General features: G+C 37.2%; 1 protein-coding gene and 1 long non-coding RNA gene across 2 annotated transcripts; one reads left to right on the top strand and one right to left on the bottom strand.

The window, feature by feature from the left end:
- The first annotated feature begins 3,530 nt into the window (after positions 1–3,530).
- LOC144369550 (uncharacterized) lies at positions 3,531–5,256 on the top strand. Its single transcript, XR_013429340.1, has 2 exons — positions 3,531–3,944; positions 4,382–5,256. It is a non-coding gene; the product is annotated as an uncharacterized LOC144369550 (long non-coding RNA).
- Positions 5,257–23,074: 17,818 nt separating this feature from the next.
- Positions 23,075–23,960, bottom strand: LOC144369088 (PRELI domain containing protein 3B). Its single transcript, XM_078028139.1, has one exon. The coding sequence runs from the start codon at positions 23,894–23,896 to the stop codon at positions 23,312–23,314; it is 585 nt and encodes a 194-aa protein (XP_077884265.1). The 5' UTR covers positions 23,897–23,960; the 3' UTR covers positions 23,075–23,311.
- Positions 23,961–26,402: the final 2,442 nt, after the last annotated feature.

The raw sequence follows: 26,402 nt of genomic DNA, 5'->3' as shown, positions 1-26,402 counted from the left end.
ACTGAGTGGACGGGGTCAGAAGCATAACATCCCAAGCTGCCACTACCTGCTGCGGAGGCACAGGCAGCACTATTCAATATTCAGTATGGATTGTGTAATTAATTTGCCACGATGTGAAACTGGAAAGGAAAAGGCCAGCAGAAGAGGGGAAAACTCTGAATGTTTTATTAGGTGGAAACAGGCAAAACCAAATTGCAACTGAATTAGGAAGACCTCGGATGTGATGTGACAAGGCATGGGATTAAAAGAAAGATCAGTTCCAGAATTAGCAGAAAGGAAAGGGTATTTAAGAGGAAAGACTAAAATGAAGGCAGAGATGATGTGGGGAATATTAGAGTTTTAAACGTTATAAAGTTAAAAAGGATAAAAGTAGGGAGTTTGCAGTTTATAATAAAATTTGCATGAGTTAAATCAAAAGAAGTGAAAATCTTTTCAATGACTTTGGCTCATACAGCATCTCCAAACCCACAACTAGATGTAAAAAGACAGTGTACAATTCTGTTGCCAGTATCTGGGTGATATTCCAATCACGGCAAAGCATGTGGGATAACTCCTTCCAAAAACATTACTTGCTCAGCCACTCAGGCTAAGCATCCTGCACCAGAGCCGGCCTGCCCATCTGGGAGTGGGAAAGGAGGCCTACAGGGCTCTCGCGGGGCTCTTCCTCAGAAAGTCTGAGTCTTTATCAATACCATAGTCAGATGTCTTCCCACAGTGTGTGTTGATTTTCTTGTCAAGAGGCCTGTGGTCATTTCTAATCCCCTCAGTAACTTTCTAGTGGTAAAAGAGAATAAGCCAGGCATGGTGGCACACACCTCTAATCCTTGCTACTTGGGAGGTTGAGGCAGGAGGATTGCAAGTTCAAATTAGAAAGGCTCTAAGTAACTTAGTGAAACCCTGTCCCAAATTTAAAAAAAATTTTTTTTTAAAAGTTGGGACTGTAGCTCAGGGCTAAAGTACCCCTGGGTTCAACCCCCAGTGCCAAATTAAAAAAAAATTAAAAAAAAAGAAATGAAAACCATACTTCAGTGATAGCAATGGAGTGGTTGGGTCACCATGGGGCACTAACACGGAGAGTTTAAATCTAGGGATGCATATTTTTTATACAAAAAAAAAAAAGGGAGGGGAAGGAAAGGTGAAAAAGAGTGGAGGAAGGTTTTTGAAAGCAATGTATAATGTTCTGGGAGTTATGAAATAATTTCCTTATTCTAATCCCAGTGTGAGCAAGGCTGTGGGTTAGGAGATGAGAAGGACCCTATGCAAAACAGAAGGCTTTTTGATGTTCTGATCTCAGCCAGTGTTTCTAAAATCCCCCTGCTGTCCCTAGAGCGATCAGAGAAGGAGAATCCAGAAGAATATGAGAATTGAGACAGGAACAATCCACTAACCAGATCTGGGGACTGTGCATGGATAGAAGTTAATTCATTCAAGGCTGGTAGACAAAAGAGCTCACTGGGGGCCTACAAAGAGGTTGTAAAATAGTTGGTGGAAGACGGTGGAAATGAGACGGACATCATTACCCTAGGTACATGTACGATTGCAAGAATGGTGGGACTCTACTTAAGGCACAACCAGAGAAGTGGAAACTTCTGCTCCATTTGTGTACATGAGTCTAAGAGCATTCTGCTGTCATGTGTAACTGATTGGAATGAATGAATGAATGAATGAATGAATGAATAAATAAATAAATAAAATGTTGTTAGGTAAGAAAATAAGCAAAGCATCGTGCTGAAGACTCCAATAATGGAAAGACCAAAGGAAATAGTTTAATATGGAAACCAGAAGAAAACAATTATGTTAACAATGCTATAGAAGTGAATGCTATTAGTATCTTCAACAGGATACAAGAAAAGCCAGGGCCTCTGTCAACAGAAGCAGAAACCTGAAATCTGTGAGTTAACAAACTAGATGAGATGAAAGGGAGACATGGGGAAAGGACCACTAGGAACCTCCAAAGGCTAGATGAAAGTCTCTAACAGCCCTGGGATGAAGAGAGGACGCATTTGGAACACAGAGGGAAGATCAGAGAGATTCCTACAGAAAAATGGATAAAGGCAAGTTAAAAAAAAAATGGAAGGTTGAAGGATGGGGATGTGGCTCAGTGGTAAAGCCTTTACCAGTAACTGCAAATAAATAAATAAAGACCTGGAGAAGGCTGTATGAACATTTGCATGAGTTCCCAGGGAAGAAGTCATAACTGAAATACAAAATACTCCCATATTAAATCAAGAAAGTTCATCCCCAGTTTAAAACATTACCCAACAAATACAAATTAATAGACCATTGAAAGGAGGTCTGGTATGGTAGAGGAAAGAGAAGGGGGCAGGGGGAGGGAAAGGGGGAACGTGAACTTCAACCGATTTCCACGGATGGATGAACCCACCAAGTATGAATAACTATAAAGCTCTAAAAAAAATTATCCAAAAATGGAAGATGGAAATTAGGTAGAATTATATAGCTCATGATGCTAACAGAAAAGTAAAACAAATTTCACACTAACTAAACGAAACAAAACAAAACAAAAATATCAGCAAAACAAACAGATTATTTGGAATAATTGCTGATGATCTCGGCCTTCTCTGAAATTCTCCCGTCAGAAGACAGTTAAAATGACTCCATCAAATTTATGTAGGAGAAGTTGTGACACATAATTTTTGAAACACAATGTACCTTGCATATAAACACGATATTTCATGAACACGGAAAGTTTATTTATGGACTAAAGAAAACTAAAAATATTTTCAAAAATTTGATACCTTATGCAATGTGCCACAACTCACCTAACTAAATATGTCCCTTTCCATTTCTCTAGGACTTTGTGTCTTCAAATCCTGCTTGTACTTCTAAATCATTAATATTCTATTTGTACCAGATGACTGATACCAAGATGAAAACACTACGGTGCCTGGTTGAACTACATGAAATTGCTGCTTTTTGACTGTTTTTGATCTATAAGATCAAATCCAAGGGTTCAAACTCATAGAGAATAAATAAATACTTAACATTTTGATGAGATTTTTTATAGTAATTTAGTGTATCAGTTATGGTTCTTCAGAAAGAACAAAGAAAAGCAATAGATCTAATACCTCTTCTTTATATCTATCTATCTATATATATCTATATCCGTATCTATCTATCTATCTATCTATCTATCTATCTATCTATATATATATATATTGTCCATAACCCAGTAGTGTAGGTTGCAGAATGGCCAAAGAAAGTACCCAGAGACAGCATAGGAGACACATGGTTTATTGGGAAAAGCTTCAAGAGATCAGTGACTGCTCCAAGAAGAGTTCAGTGGCAACAAGATGACAAGTAGCACTTCTGTCCCTCAAGGTATATTGTCAGGCAGGGCTTCCTCTCCCTCATGGCGTTTAGTCCAGTGGCGGCCAGCTAGACAGGTGACCCATGTGCTTCCACAGTGCCCTGAGTTCCCTGCCCCTCCCCATTTAGAGAGAAGTTTTATATGTTAGTCTGCAGAAGCAAGAAGCAGTAACATCATCGAGTATTAGTTTGCTTAGTTTGCCTGAATCCCTAGGAACAGCTCTCCTGGTGTAGACACAATAAAGTAGCTTTCTACGAATAAGACTAACCTGTCCTAGTAACCTGTCCTAGTTCCCTGTGTGCTTAGGAGAAAGCCAGGGCCCTTCAAGATAAAATGTATCTGAACTTTCTGGCCCAGGCTTCCTCTCATCGTTTCCTGAACCTGGCTAGAATTTGGGGGAACAGAAAACAGGCATTCAGGGACTCGGAGTTTTACCTCTCCCCTCTTCTGCAGGGGCCATGTAATCTATCTTCTCCATCGACTGAATATAAGGAGTTGGCTCACGATATTATGGAGGCCGAGAAGCCCCATAATCTGCTCTCTGCAAGCTGGAGACTTCAGCCAGTGGTGGAATTCTCTTCTAGTCTGGAGACCTGGAAACAGGAGAGCCAATCTGGTATGATCTTAGTCTGAGGACTGAAGATGAAGGTCTCAAACTATGTGGTCAGGCCAAAGAAAAAGAGAGAATGCATGTTTTCTCCTTTTGTTTTATCAAGACTGAATGATGCCTCCCCACGATGGGAGGGGCAGGGCACTGGCTTTACCGAGACTGAGACTGTGACTCAGATGCTAGCTTCATTCAGCAATGCTCTCACAGGGCTCTGGCTGCAGCTCAGTGGTGGAGCACTTGCCCGGCATGCATGAGGCCCTGGGTTCAGTTCCAGCACTGCCAACAGATACACATTCCCACAGACGAATTCAGAAATAATGTTAAGTTCATGATGGGTAGTTCCCGCTGGACCCTGAAAGTTAGCCATTACATTTACCATGTCGACTTTTATCTATGTGATTATTTTGTCTTTGAATCAGCTCACTTTATTTTTTTAAATTCAGCCTCATCTGCAGCAGAGATCTCCAGGATGCCTTGCTTTTATTTATTTCTAATACAGTATCACCTGCTTCTCAGAATACCATCAGACATCCCACCCTGCCCCTGTGAAAACGGAGAGCTGCCTGGTTTGCTGCCTACTGGTGAGCAGGTTCCCTTAATGTATTACCCTGCTCTGATGCTGGTTGCAGCTGAGGGGGTAAGTACTGCATTGGTTTGAATGTCCCCACTGAAATTCATGTTGAAATTTAATCCCATTGTGTGTGACTGAGTGGAGACCAGGTGGCACCTCTAAGAAGTGATTAGGTGATTAGGCTCTGCCCTATGGGTTAATGGATTAGTGGGTTGCCTAAAGAGTGGCTCTGTTATAGAAGCCAGTTTGGCTCTGTGACTCCATGTGGTGCCCTCCACCATGTTATATTACAGCAAGTAGGCCCTCACCAGATGGTAAACAGATGCCAGCACCGTGCTCTGGGACTTCCCAGCCTCCAGAACCATGAGTCTAATAAACCTCTATTCTTTATAAATGACCCAGTCTCTAGTATTTAATTAAAGCAACAAAATGGACTAAGGTTCATACCAAGAAATTTTTGTGCTCATTTCCAATCTTTCCATGTTTGTTGTACTTGTTATTGTCATTTATTTAACTATTCCTTCATTTAGTATTCGTCTGCTTCAGAATGATTATTTGTTTTATTAAATGTGAGCATAAAATAAAGTGGGTGGCTGTTTTTAAGAAGTTAAATTGACTGCTGTGTAAAGACTCAATGAAGCTCATTCACAAAATGTTTTTCAGAGTAGATTTGGGATGGGTGAGATGCATGGGAAACATTGAGAAATCATGAAAACAAACAAACAAAATAAAACAAAACAAAAACTCTGTGGTTCTTCCTTCAGGTTTCTTGGAAAAAGTCTTTAAAATCTTCTACAGCTCTCTCTCTTTCTTCTTTCTCTCTTTTTATTTCATTTGAGCCTCAGACAACAGGTATTTGAATTGATCAGACTCTTTATTTTTTCTCTACAACACCAAACACATTTCCCTTCCTCCTTCTCCTCAGAGTAGGATTGCTGCAGCACAGTACATGCCACTTAATGTCCTCAAGTACTAGTCAGGTTTCTCTCTAGAAGGAATAAAACAACTTGTACTTCCACTTGTGTGCCATGAACTACCGTTTTCTACAGTCCTGAAAAACAAGCAAATAGAAACCCACTAACATGGTTTTGCCCATAGCTGGTTTTAGGGACGATCTCAGTGTTACTGTGGATCTTAACTTACTTCATAGTGAGTCTGAGTATTGTTTAAATTCTTGTTAGCTGCTTGGCTGCCCCTTTAATGAATTACCTTTACATAATCACTCAGTCTTTGTTTCCCCAATAGGGGAAATCGTGACCATTTTTGTTGATTTCTCTTGGTTCCCTAAAATACTAGAATATGTTATTTGTTAAGATTTGTGGTTGGAAGTCAGCAAACTCTTCTTTCAAATGGTATCAACCTATTAGTTTTATCTACAACGAAGAGTTTTAAATACTAATGTTAGTATAGCCATTATTATGTATTCATATTATGCTTTCTAATTAAGAGTCTTTTATAAGTAGTCATGTTCTCATCCCGATAATTAGAACCTCCCCAAAATTAGCATATCATGTTTTTTCCTACCATCCCCAATGTATGTCAGTGAAAAATCAACCTGAAAATTCAATCCCCTAAATAACTAAGATAGGGCTTAGAGCCTATAGGACTCTGGGAGTGGGGAGCATTCTGTGCAAGTATGTTTACCTGCCTCTGACACTGAGCCTCCAGTCAAGAAAAAGAGAGGGACACAAAGGAAGGGGAATTTGCAACCAGGTGGACAAGCTGGAACCCACCTTGGTCACTCACTGCCTTCTCACCAGCAGCTTTGACCATGTGGGTCATGATACAGGCACCTGTCAGCACATAACCACCCCTGGACCTGGTTCATGATTGGAGATACCAAATGAAGAGACCCGATAGGTGGTGAGAAGATGCAGACCTGTCACCTCTCATCCACCAGGAAAATCAGGGCATCTGCAGCCATCCGGATGAGGTATAGCAGCCAGCCATGAGGTATGGCTTTATCTGACCCTCTCAGCACGAATATGGCTAGTTCTTGACACTGCTTTCCAGATCATATCTCCTGTGAGAAACCATAACCCCAAACCAAACAGGAAGAGGAATTCTGGGAAAGATTTCAACTCAGCTATTTGGGCACCATTTGAAGCCACTGACTTTGAGGTTTCTAACCATTTCCTCTATTCTTGCTATTTAAAGTGTGGATTTGGACCCAGCCGCGTCCACATCACCTGGGAGCTTGTTAGAAATGCAGTCTCGGGCTCTGCATCAGGCTCATTTCATTGGAATCTGCATTTTAACAAGACCTCCAAATATTTTGTGTATAAGTTTAAATTGAGGATTGTTGTGCTATATATTCATTTGTCTCTTCTTTCTTTTCAATTTGTTTTTCTACAACCTCTTTTAAAAGAACTTAAAAAATATCCATAAAGATGTTATGACTTCTTTGTTATGCAATTCTTAGACACTTTGTTATGGTTTAAAGATTAGGTGTTTCCCAAAAGCTCATGTGTGAGACAATCCAAGAAGCATTAAGAGGTGAAATAATGGGATTATGAGAGCTTTGACGTGATCGGTGAATTAATCCCCTGATAGGGATTAACTGAGTGGTAACAGAAGGCAGGTGGTGTGCTGCTGGAGGAGGTGGGCATTGGGGTGTGCCTTTGGGGCATATATCTGGCTAGTGGAGTATCTCTCTTCTTTTTGGTAGACATGTCCTCACCTGATTTCCTCCACTATACCTTTCCTCCGTGATGTTCCGACTCACCAGCTGTCTATGGACTGAGACCTCTGAAACCATGAGTCTCTCAAAAAACATTTCCTCTTCTCAAATTGTTCTTGTCATGCCTTTAATCGTAGCAGTGAAAAAGCGGACTAAATCAATCAGTATCTACCTTCTTAGGTGACCACACATAATGGAACATTGATTTACACTTCCAAATTAGATATTTGTCTCTCCCCCACTGACTTATAATGAGTATACACTCATGAGTATTGTTCCATAAATTATGTTTCAACAACATGCCACTTATTTTCTTGCTCAAATTATTTGAGGCTTGCCAATAAAGTGTTTCAGTGGGCTCCCATGTCCTGTGGACTTCCCGTTGTCCTGTTGGAGTACTTCCTTACTTTCTGGAGAATACCACTGGACACCAAGATCCAAGAGCCAATCTTGTTCATTGTTATTTGGCTATCATTGCTCTTAGCAGGTAGCACTATGAAATATATCCATGAATTCTAATCCATGTAAATACATATTCTAATCCATGTATACATACCCATAACCATTTCTATAACATCTATTTGTTTGTGTCTATATTAAACAAACACTGAGTTTATGCTGATTTATTTAAATTTAATCCAGCACCACATGGTTTATTCTATCTTTCTCCAGTTGTTTATTGGCAGGGTGACTCTCTGTCATTGAGAAATTTGGCTCCCATCATCGGCCTCTTGGTGGTTCAATGCCAGTGCATAGTGTTTTTAAAACTGTTAACTCATATTGATTATTATAGTACACTTTATCGTTAATAAACTTATTTATATAATTAGTGTTTTATTTCTTTCACCAAAGTTTTGTAAGTTTTACACAGTAATCTTGTACCTATTTTGTAATGTTTCTTAGGTAATCATCTAACCATCTCTTAGCTTTTCTTGATCTTAATGGATTGGGCATGGTATTTCATTTTCATATTCCAAATTCAAATTTTCTTGCTTCTATAAAGGAAACTACTTGACTTTTGTATTTTCACCTCCTATCTTGGGTATTGCTCTCCTGGTATCTAAAGCACTTAAATATTTGTTAAATCTTTGGAATGTTATACCTAGACACACAAAGGCATTTTATTTATTCCTTCTACATTGTAGATTTCTTATTTCCCTTTGTTGTTCTTTTGGACTAGCTAAAATCTCCAGTAAGATGCTGAATGAAGTGGTGCGAGAAACCATCTCTGTCTTGTTCTTGATTTTAGGGTGGGTTTATCCAGTTTGTTAATACAAGTTTTATTCTTGTTTTAAGGTTTTTTTTGGTATATTTCATTAAATGAATTGAAAAAGATCCCCTCCATTGGTATTTCCTGAGAATTTTTATCATGAATTACTGCTGGATTTCATGAAATGTTGATACCGCATCCATCAAGATGATCATATGATTTTTCTTATTTATCTTGCTAGTGAGGTAGATTATGTTAACTGATTCTCAAATGTTGAACCAACCTTGAATACCTGGGATTATTCCTACTTGGTTTTGGTACATAATTCTTTTTATACATTGGTGGATTAGATATGCTAACATTTCACTAATGATTTTGTAGTGGTTTCCATTAAAAACTGAAAAATATTGGCTTATCATTTTCTATTCTTGTAATGTGTTTATCTGGTTTTGATAGTAGGATAATGCAGATTATAAAATGTGTTGTGCTCCCCTCTTCAACTTTTTTTCAAAAAGATGGAGAGGATTTGGTCATATTATTCCTTTCTTAAATGTCTTGAAGCATTCATAAGAGAGAAGCTCCAGGCATCTGTGTTGTATTTATTTTGGTTTTAGTGTTTTAACTACTAATATAATAAAATGAAAGATATAAGACTATGGAGATTTTCTATTTCCCTTTAAGTTAGGTTTGGTAGTTAGTCTGACATCTGCTAATCAAGGCACCAAAATTGTGGCACAAACTTGTTTGTAATACTCCTTTGACCACTGGACTTGGGAATCGATAGTCTTTATCATCTCTTTCAATTCTCACATTAATAATCAATGCCTTCTACATTGTTTTCCTTAGTTAGGCAAAAAGTTGATCAGGTTTTTTTTATTTTTTAATTTTTTTTAAAGCTCTTGCATTTATTGGTTTGGATTAGATTTAGCTATGAATCAATGATAAAACAAAATAACAGGCTACAATCAATAAATGGGCAAATGAACTAAACAGACATTTCTTGAAAAAAGAAATATAAATAGCCAACAAATATATAAAGTGTTCAACATTCTTAGCAATCAGGGAAATGCAAATCAAAACCACTGAAATTTCATCTCACTCCTGCAATCATTAAGAATACAAATAACAATAATTTCTGGCAAAGATGTAGGGGGAATGGTACATTTATACATTTAAACATTATTGATAGTACTGCATATTAGTTACAGCCACTTATGAAGGTCCTCAAAAGCCTTGGATGTCGACCATCATATGACCCAGCTATTCCATTTATGGTATCTATCCAAAAGAACTAAATTCAGCATTTTATGGTGATACCTGCCTACCAATATTTTGATCAGGTTTATTAAGTATTTTAGAACTAGCTTTTTTGTTGTGGATTTTTTACTATTGTTTTCCCAATTTCATTTTTTTTTTTGGTTTCTGCTGAAATATTTTCTTTTTTAACATGGTTTGATTTTTTTTTATTTAGTTAAAATTGCTTAATTTGTTTATCTGTCTAAAATTTTGTTTTCTATAGGCTTAATTTGTTTTCAATCTAATTTCCTAAGAGGAAAACATTATTTTCATATCTTTTTTCTTTCTCAAACTTTTTTTTTAATTTTTAAATTTAATTTAATTAGTTATAAGTGACAGTAGAATGCATTTACATACTTTGATATATCACACATAGATGAAATATAATTTTTCATTATTCTGAGTGTACGTGTCGTAGAATCATATTGGTCATGCAGTCATGTATTTACACAAAGTAACAATGTCTATTTTGTTCTACTATCTTTCCTATCCCAACATCACCTCCTCTCCCTTCCCTTCACTTCCCTCTACTTAACCTAAGGTAATGCCATTCTTCTTTAGTGCCCCCCACTCAAACTTCTTTTAAGACTATAAATTTCCCTCTAAATACTATTTTCAGTGTATTCCCAAGCCAAACTTGTATTTTTATTTCTATTTACTTATAAATATTCTATAATTTATCTTTTTTATTTCATAAGAATTTCTTAAGACTTTTTTATTTCATAAGAATTACTTAGAAAAGTATAATATGATTTTCAAATATATTTTAATCTATTTTTAAAATTTCTAGTTTAATTTTATTATAGCCTCAGAATATACTTTGTATGATTTCTATTCCTTTAAATTTGTTATGCTGTTTTTATGGCCCAGAACATAGTTTGCTTTAGTAAGTATTCTATGCATATTCTATCATAGTTGGATAGAATGTTCTAAGAAGTTCTATTAGATCATGTCAATTGATAGCTGGTCAGGTCGTCTCTCTTTAATTATTTTCTGCCTGCTTATTCTATCAATCACAGAGAGAGCAGTATTGAGAACCACAAATATGATAGTGAATTTGACTGTTTCTCACTTCAGGTCTTTCATTTTTTTTCTCATGTAGTAATACATCTGTTACGATTACTATGACTTCTTATAGCACTGACTCTTTTAACCCTAATATAATGCTGTTCTGGATCATTGTGAAGTCCACTTACTGGAATGTATCTATCCCAACTTTCTTTGGATTAATGTTAATGTGGTATTCCTTTCTTCCACTTTTAATTTTATCCTGAGTCTTTTTATTTAAAGTAGAAATTTTATAGAGTGCATATGATTGAATCTTGTTTTACGTCAACCTAGTATTCTCTGTCTTTTAACTGGTGTGTTGAAAGTATTTCCAGTTTATGGCAATCATCAACAAAATTGTATTACCATCTATCAATCACCTTTGTAAATGTTTTCTGTTTATTGTATTTATTCTATTTTCTTGCATCATCTTTTCTGCTCTTTCTTATTTTTTTATTAAACTGTTCTTTTGACTTTTTTCCTTATTCTCTTAAAATATTTTTCAGTGGTTTCCCTAGCATTTAAAATAAATATTTCAATATGCTAAATATTAAATGTTAAGTTCACCCACAATGAACACTATAAGACTTTATGTTTCATGCCTCTAATGCTTCGTTTCTGCACTATGGGTTGCTCTTGTTCATTTCCCCTGTGCGTTTGTAGTTATCCAACACATTACTACTACTACATAAGAATTATCTTTTATACCAATCATGAACGAGATCATAAAATGTTTTGTACCTCACTCTGGTGTGTAAATGCTTTCCCTCTTGTGATACAGATATGTTTTTCACGTGTAATGATCTTTCCTGTCCGAAGAACTGTTTTAACATTTCCTACAGGACCAGTCAGTTTTGTTTTTCTGAGAATATCTTTATCACTACTTCATGTCATGTATATCATTCTAGGTTGGTGGGATTTTTTTGCCTTCCCACAATTTATATATTTCAATTCTTCTTGTTTTCATAAATTCTGAGGAACAGTCTTTGGTAGGTCTCATTTTTGTTCCCTAAATTTTTTTTTCATTTTGTTTCCCTTCAGGATTTTATTTTTCGTTGTGGTATCTGTAGTTAAAATATGATATGCCTGAGTGGGGCTTTTATTTTGCCTTTTGTGTTGTTTTATTTTTAATGTTCTTGTTCTCTGAACTTGCTTGGGGCTGTCATCAATTTTAAAGAGTATTTAACTATCAGAATTTCAACCTTTTTTTTTTTTAATATTCCATTCATTTTTCTTCTGAGATTTTTCTCTTCCCAGTTTTAGTCCCCGATTGTTTCTTCCACTGTGCTGAGTTTACTAATGAACTCAATGATGTCTTGCTTTTCTCAACTTCCTTTTGCTTCTTTTTGATAGTTTCTACTCTCTACAATACTCTCCCCCTTCGTTTTGCATATTTTCCACTAGATTCACTAACATATTAACCATAAATATTGAAATTCTTTGTGTTCCAACATTTGTGTTGAATGAGTCTGATTCTGACATTTGCTTTTTCATTTTAGATCATTTGATATGACTCATGATTGTTTTTTCTTAAAATGAACATATCATATTAAATAGAAGATACTGAATTAAATGAACTTTTAGATAGTAGATACTAAATTAAATCAGCTTTCATAGTCGTCCATTTTCAAACATGTTTCATGTTTGTTGAAGCTCTAGGTACTCGAGTTTTGAATTCCTCTCTTGCTTTGTTTTCTTTCTCCTCTGGTAGATTTGAGACTCCTCTACATTCTGTTTTGTAGAGAAAGGTTTGGAAGTTTAGAGCTCTGTTGGCTCTCTGTAATTATTCTGGAGTCTTGCTGGTTTGTCAGGAGTGACATCTTCACAACCCTGTCCATTCTTTTTTTTTTTAACCCACCTCCTCCCATAGCTGTCACCTCCTTTCTATTTCCTTGAAGCCCTGAGTCTCTTGTTGAAGGCATTTTTGGTTTTCTTTGTTTTCTCTCTGAGGACGGGGCAGTGGGTATTTATTAGTGAGAAGAGCCTGAGTCTCTCAGATGGCGGCTCTTCCCCTCCCCATGTGAGGACTATCCAGGAATCTTCCTCAGATCCTTACTATGAAAATCTGATGGGAGTCTTGAGGGAGAACTGCGCCTGCGCAGAAGTGTCCCCAGCTCGACATCTGCTCCCTGTCTAGGCTCCACCGCAGCTTCTTCTCCACAAAGTAGAATGTGTGGGTGGGACTGTCTCTCTCAGGAGCCACCTGTCCCCATAGACTTCAGGGGGGTAATAACCTCTGTTCTCCTGTGAGTCCAACAGAAGTGACTGCTTCCCAGTCTCCTCGATTCTAATTGTAAGTATGGGACCCATGACTTGCAAACAACATGCTGGAGGTGATGCGGAAGTTACACGGGTCTTTCCTACTGAGTTCCTCTGCATGCTCTTCCAGTGTCTCTGCAGACCCCAGGAGCCCGATCCTGTGGGCATATTCCCATTTTCCCCTTTGGTATCCAAGTAATATTTACCATATTGTTCTGCATTCAACTCCCTCCCACAAGAAATTTACCCTGTCTCACATTTCCCTATTTTTCTTCCAATATACCTGGCCTCTTTCTCTTGTTTTTCTTCATTCAAACTGAACATTAATTTTTTTCAGGACTTGATCATGGGCCAGTTCTCATTCCCCTCACAATAACATGCTTTCCGATGCCTTCAGATACAACTTATATGACAAAAGCTCTTAAATTTATATTGTACCAATCTAAACCTTAAACCTTTTCAATGAACTATGCTAACCTTATACTCAGAACTGCATTTCCCTCTTGACTATATAGGAAGGAGGAGAAATAATGTTTTTCTAACATAGTTTATGTAAATATTTCTGATCTTTCAGAAACAAGGAAAATTTCTTTTTGAGAAAAGTATTCGACGGAATTCTGAGAAGATTCGAGGTTGAACATTGTGGTCTTGGGAGATCCTGTGCCACAAACCACAAACACAAACACTTGTGACAAGATGACCACAGAGATGATTCAGAATATTGCTTTTGAAGGGAGCAGTTTAAAGGAAATTTAAAATGTATCTGTAGACCCCAGTAAGGGAATAACTGGTTTAAATGAATTCCTTTTCTGCAGTACAAGGATATTTACATCAGGATTTTCAAACAGTTCTCCTGACAGGTTGAGTTGCTTTAGGGATTCTGCAAACAAGAAAATATATTTTTATCAAATAATGAAAATTTTTACTGCCTAAGGAAAGTGTTCATCACCTTTCCATGTTTAATATAGAAGACTTCTAAAAACTGAGTCCTGTTGCTAAAAGTGTGTGAAAAGTTTGCCATAAATGATCTTTCAAAGACATTTGAACAAGGGCAGTGTCCCACAAGATGGAAAAAGTGGTCTTTAAACAGTGTGCAGTTAAAGTTACATAGATTATTTATTTAAAAAAATGTATCTTATGTGTGCTGAGGATTGAATCCAAGACCTTGCACATGCTAGGGAAATGTTGGTTCACTAAGCTAAATCCCCAGCTCTACCTCTGGAAGTTTAATATGCTAGTTTATGTGGTGAAACTCAGGAGAAGCCAATATGCAAGTTTTTATATATATTTGTTTTGTTTTGTTTTAATCAGGAAAATAGCTGCATGGCTGTTTGTTTTGTATTGTTCTGTTTGTTTTCTAGACAACACCAGTCTGCATGAGTTAGGCAATTAGTTCCTTGAAATGATATAATTTGAGAATCATTCCTTGAAATAATAGTATAGCACTTTACATCTACAGAATGTGCTGTATTTCTTTAGACATTAAGTGCTCAGTACATATTCAGTTTTCACAATGCTCATTGGGAACACATTGTATTATTATTACAGTTTAGCAAATGAGACCTAGAGATTTTATATCACACACCTAAGGACCTGTACTAGGTCTCTAGGATTTGAACTCAACCTTATGCTAGTCAGCTTTTTGTCACTGTGACAAAAGGCCTGAGAAAATCAAGGAAAGATTTGTTGATTCATACTTTTAGACGTTTTGGTCCTTGGTTGGCTGGCTCCATTGCTTTGGGCGTGAAGGTGACCCAGAACATAATGGAAGAAGGATATGGTGGAGCAAAACTACTAACCTCCTAACAGCTGGGAAGCAGAGAGCATGGAAGGGGCTGGATATTTTGTCTTTAAGGATCACATAACCAATGACCCATTCCCTTCAATGAGGTACTACTTCTTATAGTTTCTACCACCTCCCCAAAATGCATTCAACTATAATTTCTTTAGGGATTAATCCATCCATGAATTCAGAGCCTCCATAATCCAATCACTTCCCCAAAGCCACACCTCTAAAACATTGCTGTTTAGGGGACCAAGTCTTCATTTGATATGCCTCTGTCATTCCAGATTCAAATGATAACATTGCCCCCCAGCCCCCAACGGCTCATGTTCATCTTCCAATCTAAAATGCATTTAGTCTGCTGCGTGTGGTGGCACACGCCTGTAATCCCAGCAATGCAGGAGGCTGAGGCAGGAGGATCGTGAATTCATAGCCTACCTCCCTCAGCAACAGTGAGGCTTCAGGCAACACAGTGAGACCCTGTCTCTAAATAAAATACAAAAGATGGCTGGGGATGTGGCTCAGTGACCAAGTGCCCCTGAGTTCAATCCCTGTACTCCCCCCCAAATGCAGTTAGTCGATCTCTTAAGAGTCTCCACAGTCATAACGGTTCCAACATTATTCAAAAGTCCAAGTTCACAGTCTCTGAGGCTCAAACTAATCTCTTAGGTGAGTGTCTCCACATAAAAATAAAGAAAAACAAAACTACATATCCTATACACAATGGTACAGGTTAACAATCCTATTCTAAAAGGGAAGAAAAGGAGAATAGAAAGGACGTATCAGAGCAAGACCAAAGAGCAGGAGGGCAAACACCGAGTCCTATAAATTCATGTCCATCATGGGGGTCATGTGGTGGGGCCAGCTGGGCTCCAAGAGCCTTGGGTCCCCCTTCCCCTGTGGCCTTCTCAGCTGTCCTCTGCTTGGTCACTGCCTGCAGACTTCCAGGGCAGGCACTGCACACTCCTGGCATTTCTAATTTCTGGGGTCTGCTCTGCAGCTTTGGTTTTACTCTCTCTGTGTCCTGGCTGCTGTAATGGGAGCATCTCTGCTCCATCCCACCTTTTTGGCCACATTGCCTCACTCTAGTCCAGTCAACCACCGATTGAAACCTCTAAAACCTTGAACTGAAATAGAACTTTCCTCAAGTATTTTGTAACAGAAAAAAAAAAGTTGACTAACACACAAAGATTTGTTTGGCTTTCTAAAATATTCTAAATTCAATAAATCACTTAATTGAAATTCTTCAAAATCTGGCATTGGTCTACCAGTTACCTGTCCTACTGGTCTGCCCATTGGCTTTTAGCTCCTTCCTTCCTTCCTTCCTTCCTTCCTTCCTTTCTTCCTTCCTTCCTTCCTGTTAGATAGGTATTAACATTTCTCTAAGAATAATGCTGCAACTTTTTCAAAGTTTGGCCAAAGGCCTACATAAGTTTAGAACAGTTGCAATTCTGAAAAAAATCACAATACATTTGCATCTTTCCATTTCCCAAATTATTTTTGCTTTTTTTAATTTCAAAATTTATATTTGTCTAACCCAGTTTCTTGTGTCTATTTTTTTTACTTTGTCTTTTTAGTAGCATTTTACTGTTTGTTTTCAACAGAAATTGACTACTTCTTTGTTTTATTTTAGATATCCCCAGTTTTCTGCGGTATACTACGCATTTAAAAAAATACTTGATGCAGATCAATAAGCACAAGTTAGTTTATGAAACACTGACCAATTTCAGAGTCAGCCAAAGCCAAAGTCATGTTACTAATAAAAATGAATAATTTAGGCTGAGACAGGAGGATCCTGAGTTTAAAGCCAGCCTCAGCAAAAGTGAGGTGCTGAGCAGCTCAGTGAGACCCTGTCTCTACATAAAATACAAAATAGGGCTGGGGCTGTGTCTCAGTAACCACTGTGTGCTCAGTGCAATCCTGAGTTCAATCCCAGTTCTCCCCCCAAAAATAATAATTTATGTATCATGATTACAGAAAATTGCAAAGCTAGGACCCAGAACTCTGCTGCAATCTTTACATGTTTACAATGTAAATACATGCAGTTCAGTATAAAAATCCATGAAATTCATCTTGCTACAATAAGGCAGTGTAGCACTGTCATTTTATGGCATGAACACATCCATGTAACCACTGCTGTAATAAAGACACAGAACCATCTCATCATGCTTGGTATAATTTTGAGTCACTGCGTAACTAACTCTGCTACTGATCCCAGCTGGCATTTTTGAAGCCATCTTTTGAGGAGAATAGAACAGAAATTAACTTTAACTTTTAAAGACAACTCTGATGTAAAGTTCAGAAAATATGAGTGATGTGCTCTTCTGAAATCAAAGAGCTACAAAGAATCATCAGAGACCTCCAATAGTAAAAATATAAACACCATGTTTCCTTAAACACCAAAATATATCCCATGAGTTTATAAGACATGAATTTAGGGTTACAGACCCAGTCTCTAGAGGAAGCCTGCATTCCCTCCATGGCACGCACGGTTCTGTGAACACAGAGCATCCCACCAACAACTGGATATCCTCATGATAAAAGCTGTGATGAGGTTTGCAGTAGATCTGAGTTTGTACTTGTACCTATTGTATGACTCCTTATTCTAAATATTTATATTTAACCACTACCTCTAGTTCTTTAATACTCTAAAACTCAGAGTAACAGCATTTGCTATAAGTCTGAATGTGGGTGGTGTTCCAAAGTTCCATGAGCTAAAGGCTTAGTCTCTAGGATGGAAGTGTTGGGAGGTGTAGAGGCTCTTTAAGAGTGGAATATCCTTATATCCTTGAAGGCATACCTTTGAATGGAACTGTGAGTCATCAATCTTTCAGTCTGTCTCTGTTTCTGGGCTCACGAGGTGAACAGTTTGATCTGATGCTTGCGTCCTGCTATCCCCATCAGCACCCTCACCAGAGGCACAAAACAATGGGACCACCCAATCTTGGACTGGAACCTCCAGAACTGTGACCTAAATAAACACCTTCTCTTTAAAAGTTAATTGATTCAAGTATTTTGTTATAGAACTGCAACATTGACTAATACATCTTTTTGTGTAATATACGTAATTATCAGTTTGAGTTTTATTTTGTCTCAGAGAGATTATAATAACAAATATTCCAAATTGTAAATGTGGTTTCCAAATCACTGCTTTTCTGCATTTATTTGGGGGTCTTGTGCTATTAGTTCTATTTTTCTTTTAGAGATTGGCAGCATTCTTTAGAAAATAATTATTAGTTAATGATTTTTTACCCTCTAAGTACAGTGAGTCTCAGATTGATAACACCAATACAAGAGCTGTTTTTGTTCAAGTTAAGATATACAAGATAATATTATAGTGTTTACAGATTTCTTATTTATTTATTAGTCTCTAGTGAAGTGTATTCGTGATTAAATGGTACATAGAATGGGAATAGAAAGCTTAAATTTCAAAGGGCATTTACACTAAATGATCACAGTACATCAAAGGATGAAAAAATTATGAAATATATTATGGTGGCCACTGCTTTGTTTTTAAGGTATATAAATGTAACTTCTAGAAATACTGCTGAGGCCATGAAAATATAATTCAAAAAAATTAATTATAACTATAAAAACTAGTATGATAAAATATTGTGAGTGCTTTAACTATAAGAAATAAAATATTTTACTGCATATCTGCAACTTCAGCAAATATAAGATTTTTGCCCATTATTTCTTTCAAAACTTGTTTTACGCAAATATAATTTTATATCTAGTAATCAAATCCAGTTTTGTGTTCTGCACTTTATTATGGCCCATTCCTAAATAAGTACTTACTTTTTTGGATAAATTTTTAATTTTTCAGGTCTGGAATACTAATTTGAATATTCTCCAATGTACAGACAGCTAGGTAGTCTCCAAGTTTTCATTGTTATTAATGCTTTTAAATTAAAAATCTATCTATAGGTATGTAAGTACAGCCGTGTTTGTCATTAACTTAAACATTCTTCCTCAATATATAACAATGAAAGGCTCTTGAAGCTGTGTTCATGAAGAGGGTATAACTGAGGCCCCTATATAATTTATTTACAATGCTTTTGACTTACATGCTATGAATTTCAGTTCTGCAACTTGCTTGATTTTTTACAAAAAATATTTTCTAAGTTTCAGTCATGTTATTCACACTAAGTACAGTGTAATAACATTATAAGATTTAGAGAAAATATCTTCTTGAATGTTAACTTAGTTGAGATCCCCCAAGGTCAGTCAAAGAGCAATTGGTATGTCAACTCTGCTTAACGTTACCTGTCTATTATGTCATTTTGCAAAGGGAACCTGTGGGGGCCTAGATTTCTTTGGACTAGGCAAGGGCAAGAATGTTGGCTAGAGAATCTATTCAGGCATTACATGTCTTTATTGAGTTGTAATTAGACATGCTGTAAATACTGCTTTCTTTTCTCAACTGACTATTTTCATCAAGCAACACCACAAGAAATGAAAACATTGATAATGTTTACACTTAACATGAAACTGATACTTTCATTCATTTGTTCCATCTTATTTTCTCGTGGTATGTTTTTAAAGTGTTCAAATTTTTGAAATGAAAACACTAACACGTGAAAAGAATTTGTTTTATGACTAGGAAATAACACTGAATAAATAAAAGTATTTAAAAAGGAAAGTTATGTAGATGTAACAACTTATCAATAAACATACAACTAACCAGTGAAATACAGCAGGTTATGCTCTGGAGGAAGGGAAAATAGACAGGTACATTTGCCACATTTTGTGAATAAATAGGCAGAATGCTCACTTAAATTTCGAATTCAGATAAACAGATTGTTTAGAAGTGTACATAGATCGTTTAGAAGTGTACATAGATCCCATGGAAAATTCGGGATATACTTAAACTACAAACATCACTTGTTATTCAGAAATCCAAATTTAACTGTATCTTCTCTTTTATCTGCCAACCCTGTTTAAGAAGGGAGACTGATCGGAATTCCAGTATTTTGGTGGTTCAAAGTTTTAATTAAAGCTATGCTAACTCCCAGCTTTATCTCTACAGATAATAAAACCTAATCTCCAAATCCCCAAATTTGACTTCATTTCTTTTTAAATTTCAATTGATTTTTCAGACTTTTCTCACTTCCTAATATGAGTTCTGTGCTGTGAATAACACACATACTCACTTGTAAATACAAATATATCTTACTATTGTAAATAGTGGTAACCCACTATTTTCAATAGTAAGAGTCAAGTTTAAAAGAAGAAATGCATCTCTGTAATTTTTATAACCTATTCATTCCATAGGGTTTATTAAAGTTTCTACTGAATAAATGAAATTTAAGATGGCTTGTCTGATTCAAATAACCCAACTTTAAAAGGAGTTTATTCGTGTGTGTGTGTGTGTGTGTGTGTGTGTGTGTGTGATCAATTTGCCAAGAGCACTGCTGTGTAATTTTATTCAACTTAAACTTCCTGACACCTAACAAAATATTTAGATACATAGACATATAGACAGAGGATCATAACAGAGCAAGAGAGAAATAAACAATAATTAAAGGATAAATCCCAATTGCCACAATTTATTTTCATGATCCCCACCCCCCTGAATGCAGAGCCTTTGAGGTGTCGAATGGCAGAAATAGCAGTTAGAATATGTTTCAGTCAAAGGATATCTTTGCAAATGTTTTCTGTCCTCTCTTCTCCCAGTGACTTTTCTGCTTTGTGAATGAAACCATTTCAGTCAGATAACCCATCAGACGCCACTCTTCCTTCCTAACAGTATTGTCTGCAGGCAATAGAACTCTTCAGCTCTCTCCGCTGTTTCAGGAAACAGAATTCTGAATTCCGGTCACTTGCATCTAGAGTGCTTACCTAGCGGGTGTCTTGACAATCAGTTTTAATGAGTCTGAGCCATATTCATTTCTTTTGCTGCTGGTGTATTCAAAAAAATAAGTGGCAGAGATGTCAGCGACGCCACAGGCAGGCTGTCTCAGTGATCTTTGGTTTAAAGAGCTTAGAGGCAAACCCAAAATAACTCCTGATGCACATGGTCCTGCTACAGCAGCATTTAGAAGAGACTCAGGACACTCATCTTCCTTGAGTGATAGCAATGACTCAATGTGCTATGACTTTTGCCTCACTGCTATTTCACTAGGCACACCTGCAAAGTGCATCCCCAACGTGCAATTTGAAGTGATTATTTTGATGAAGAAGCAGCAATTGTTAGCCACATCGATCACCCACTACCAAAATATCAGAGCTTCAATGCTATTTTCACTCATTTTTTTTTGGTCAAACCTTTCCAGTTGCATCCACCATTATGATCTTTAATTTCTATTTTCCAGGAGGCATCTGGATTTCTTGAGGTGACCTTGATCAATAGCAATACATGATCAGTGGAACTGTGAATTGCTGTCAAATCTTGCTGGAAGGTCAACAAGCACACAATACTAAACAAGAATTACTCACGCTCTTGCCAAAGAACGAGGACAAGGTATATCCATCATGGCTTATGAAAAGTAGGTAACGGTTTGCTATTATATATTTTGTTCAATTTATGCATTCATCAGACCATTCTTTGTAAAATATTATTTAAATATTCTGTGAGTGCGTGTAAGTGTTTGTGTGTGCACATGAGATCAGGGTAGGCATGACCTTAGGAAACCTTAGGCAATAGATAATGGTGAACATGGGCTATGATCTTTTTTTTTTATTAATAAAAAGTTTTTAATTTCTTTCATTTTTTTATGAGATGCTCAAGAGTTCAAGAGTTGCAGTCATCAATACTTTATTTAATTCAGTCCTCTTCAATGAATTTGCTGGCTGTGATTATATTTTAACAAAATTAACATTATAAGCTATTTAAAAAGATGAAACTAACTGTATTGGAAAATGAAAATAGGATTTTATCATTAGATCAGAATAAAAAAATCAAACGAAGGATAAAAGATTTTAAAAATTTGTTTTTCATTAGGATATTACACCTTTTTTTCAGAAAAAGTATAACAGAAATTATACAAGTCACTTTTTGTGAAACATTAATATTTAGCAATGTTTTCTTTAGCTGAAATGTTATTTCAATTGTAAAAACCATCTCTGGTTACAAAAAAACATAATCAGAAACCTTATCGGATTTAACTTGCTTTTACAAATATCCTAAGAATTCTTTAGCTAAACAGTATTTTCAATAGAAAAACATAATTTAAAAAATTTTGGTATCTTTCTGTCGTTTTTATGTACACATATTAACTGGTCTCTTTATAGAAGGTGACCTCATTAAGCACTGTAAAATAAAGGCAAGAGCTCATCACCTTTTAACAAAAATTTTGTAGGCAACAACTGCAAGTATCAAAGATATCATTTAGTGATTAAAACTGCTTGCTACAAAATATTAAACAAAATACATTTATTGGATTGTTTTTCACTTTTCAGCCACCCATGTGGCATCAAAAATAAGGACATCCCATTAATAAAACCTGCAGTGCAATTGGCTCAGTGGTTAGTTTGGGCCACTCTGTCCCCACCTTTCATTATTCTTTTTTCTCCCCAAACGCCCCCACACCCCCACAGTGGCACCATATTATTAAAAACATTAAGTACCTGGGATTTATGCCTCACATCAAGACATCATTTGAGTAATTTCAAATGATGTACAGCTCTTCATGTAAAAAAGATGTTTTGTGGTCACAATTACCTCAAAAAGTAATTATATTCAAATAACCTGACATATCATGCCTTAGCAATTACAAAACCATGATTTTGACACATGGCAATTTATAAGTTAGGCAAATGTGAAATGCTAAAAGATGTGAACAGCTGTTCTGTTTAAGTGTTCTGTTTAAGAGTGCGAAACTCAGGTAATGACTTTATTTTTTTAGTTAACATAACCAGCCCATGGTACAGCATGCTAAATCATAAAGTACAAGTCCAAGGAAGGTAATACCTTTACTAAGTTACAAAACTTTGGCAAATCAACACAGTACTCTATAATACAATAAAATATTATTTATGTTGGAGTCATATTAGACTTAGTGATGATTTTTACTCCAAAAATATCATTTAAGTACCAAATCAAAATACTGTGGTTTTTAGCAGAGCAAGTTATTTTATACAATTTAATGTCTTTTAAAACTACACAAATTATTATTAGCAAGGTGAGTGTGTGTGTGTATGAGGAGAGGCTCTGCTTGCTTGGCTCTGGGGTTGGTCCAAAGTCAGGTACAGTTCCAATGCCTGAAAAGTGTTAAAATTCTATTTTAAGGAGACTCAATGTCAATACCCATTTCTCCGGAGAACTTTAAAAAAAAAAAAAATTGTTAAATTTCACATAAATACCAGAACCCTAGAAATTAGTCATTTCAAGCCACAATAACCTCAGATGATCCCTTGGATTTTAAAAGTCCTGTATCTTTTTGTTTTGATCAAAAGTCACATAGCCTTACTCCAGATTATTAGAAAAAAAAATTCTACCTAAAATACAGTTGTACTTTTTAAATAACGAATAAATACACTGTCTGCTTGGAGAGACCTGGGGATTTGATATTCTATACTGACTTTATCATTTTTCTACAAATGCTGCCGCCGCCATTGGTGTCCTTATGCTTCCTCTTGCTGAAGCCGTCAACTCTTCAATCTCAGCATTTAATTTATGTATTACCCATTCCATTGCTTCTCGGCCTTTACTAGCATTAGACGATATTGTGGTCGCCATCAGTCCTTCCAGGTAACTGCTAAGGCTGACTCCCTGCACAGAGATGATGGCTTCCTGAGTTAAAATAGTCTTTTCTGGGTCTTGAGGATGTGGTTTGTAGATAAGTCTCTCATCCACTGAAACCATATTTGTAAAGGAAATATTAGTCGATTTAAGTTCCATTGTTTTCTCTACAGGATCAACTACAGAATGTTCCTGCACATATGTTTTGGTTCTTGCTGAACCAATAAGAGACTTCACGATGGAAGGCAGTCCCCACTCTGTGCTAAGAAGTCTGTGGCTGTGCAGCTTTCCAGAGGGATCTATATGCCTGTCCAGCACATCAACTCCAACCACACTCGGGTTCATAGGGTTTGGGTATTTCTGCATTGCAGCTGTTGTAACAGTTTCCCATGGGTGGTCGAAGACGTGCTCTGAGGTCCAGATCTTCATGGTGCCGGCGACCTGAGTCCTGTCCGGGAGACTCTAGGGGACAATGAGGCCACACTACCCAGCCCCACCCGCACCCGGCGGCCGTGCAGCGCGCAGGCGCCGTCGGGCCTGGCGCGAGGACGTCCCGACGCGCGGCCCCGCGCCCTATCCCGGCCAGGCCAAGCCTCAGCGCCGCGCAGCGCAACCGGGCTCCCTGGGCTATGATCTTTGCTCTGGTGAAGTCTAATGGTAATTATGTGTTGAGTTTTTTGAGTGTGCTATAACAGGTTTTAATGAAAATTTGATTTGGATATGAACTGACCTGTTGATTTTATTGCTTATTTTAGATGGATAATTGCTTGAGAAAAGAATAATCTTTTTGACCTCATAAGGTACATTTGTTATCTATTTCCATGTAGCAAATTACCCCACGTTAGTGATTAAAACCCAAAAGCACTCATCTCATTCAGTTTCTGTAGGTCAGGAATTCAAGGGTGGATGAGCTGGGTGGTGCTGACTCAGGGTCTCTGAAGATGTCAGCTACAGCTGCAATTATCCAAAGGCATGGCTGGGCTGGCAACCCACTTCCAGGACAGCCCTCATGGGACTCACGGCTGCTGACTGCTCCTCTTTGGATGAACATCTTCACAGGGCTGCTCATGATCTTGCAGGTGGCTTCTCTCAGAAATATCAGGAGAAGGAGAAAGTCCAAGAAAAAAGTGTCATTGCTTTTTATGATCTAACAGTGGAGGTGACACGCCACTACACCTTCTATGTTTCACTGGGCGCACAGACCCTCGTGTAGTATGGGAGAGTATTACACCAGGGAAAGGGGAACATTGGGGTCTTCTCAGAGGCTGCTGTCACCTGTGGCTTTTATAATACTAAAAATGGAAAAGTTTTACCATTCTAATTTGCAATTGGTAATCAATTTGGTAGTTAAAAGGCAAAATTGTTTCTGACAACAAAAATCAAATGGCTTAATAGTTTTACTATGCTTCTGTGCTCACTGAACTGATGAAAACTGTTCTGGGCCACTTTTTGCATCTTGTATTGTCATGCCTTTCTGCTTACTTCAGGTGATATTCTTCTCTTTTATGTTACTCTTAGCAATGTTGGTGTCAAAATTCCTATGAGGCTGTATCAGTATTTTGTTGCTGGAATAACATTATTGCCTAAACTTAGTAGCTGAAAACAACACAATTTTTAGAGTGCTGTTTTTGTAATTTGGAAATGCAGGCGGACTTGATTGAATCTTCTGCTTACATTTCCACAAGGTTGAAATCAAGGTGGTGGCCGATTGCTTTCCCGAATGGGCACTCTGAAGGGAGATCTCCTATCACATTCATTCTGGGAATTGGCTGCATTTAGTTTTTTTTTTTCCTGTAGGACTGAGGTCCCCCATTACTTGCTTCCTGTTAGATGGAGACTTGTCTTGATTCCTATGAGCTGTCTAAGCTTCCGCATCGTGCATAGTAACGCCACTGCTTTTAGGGAACTCATGTGATTAGGTTGGATCCACTCACAGAAGCCTGAACCATCTCACACAACCAAACTGATATTTGCAGCCAAGTGCTTTCACTTGTCCGCTTCTTCCAGTAGAATTTGGACATTCCAACTTTCTTCTTTCCTCTTCTCTTCTCCTTGTCCCTTGATGTCCACGCTAACAATATCTCAGTTGGATACCACTCTAAACAACTATAGATAGGAGTTGCTGTGTGAATTTCATGTTGGTTTCCTCCATGAGACAGAATGCCTTTTATAGAGTGCCTTTTCTTTCTTTGTCTTCTGCAGAGAAGGCTCAGGGGTGATACCCTTGGTCTTCCCAGAGGCCCTCCTACCTGATTAGGCGGCTCTGAGAGTCACACCCCAAAGCTCTTCAAAGAGTCTTTTGTGTGTCTCAAAAATCTGATCTTTTCAGGTTTCTAATATTTCAGTAAAAAGTTATCTAGTCAAGTGCTGGATTTTACTCTGTTACAATGTGAGTGAATCTCTCAATTCCATTGTCTTTTGCCATCCAAATGAGACAAGAATTCTCCCATGCATTTTCTTGTTTCCTTCCACTGTAAAAGTTTGTTTGCTCAATTAATTTCTTAACATTTTGCTATCAGCAGCACAAAAACAAAATAACAACAACAACAAAAGCCTTCAGTGTTTTTTTAGAAATCTCCTCAACTAATTGTCCAAGTTCATCTTTTACAAGTTGGGTTCTCCCAGCGTTGAAGTTTGGGGAATAGTATCTGAAGACATAGGATGTTGGGGCTGGGGATGTGGCTCAAGCGGTAGCGCGCTCGCCTGGCATGCGTGCGACCCGGGTTCGATCCTCAGCACCACATACCAACAAAGATGTTGTGTCCGCCGAGAACTAAAAAATAAATATTAAAAATTCTCTCTCTCTCTCTCCTCTCTCACTCTCTCTTTAAAAAAAAAAAAAAAAAAAAAAAGACATAGGATGTTTATGGCAGGCTGAGCATTTGACCCAAAAGAAAAACTTGTATTGCTTCTCCCTCCCCAGGCATAGGCCAAG

This window comes from Ictidomys tridecemlineatus, chromosome 12, assembly GCF_052094955.1.
Source record: "Ictidomys tridecemlineatus isolate mIctTri1 chromosome 12, mIctTri1.hap1, whole genome shotgun sequence".
In the NCBI taxonomy this organism is placed as follows: Eukaryota; Metazoa; Chordata; class Mammalia; order Rodentia; family Sciuridae; genus Ictidomys; species Ictidomys tridecemlineatus.
This window is presented reverse-complemented; position numbering and strand designations above follow the sequence as displayed.

Coding starts and splice junctions, on each gene's coding strand:
- LOC144369088 (XM_078028139.1), bottom strand. CDS start 23,896: ATGAAGATCTGGACCTCAGAGCACGTCTTCGACCACCCATGGGAAACT.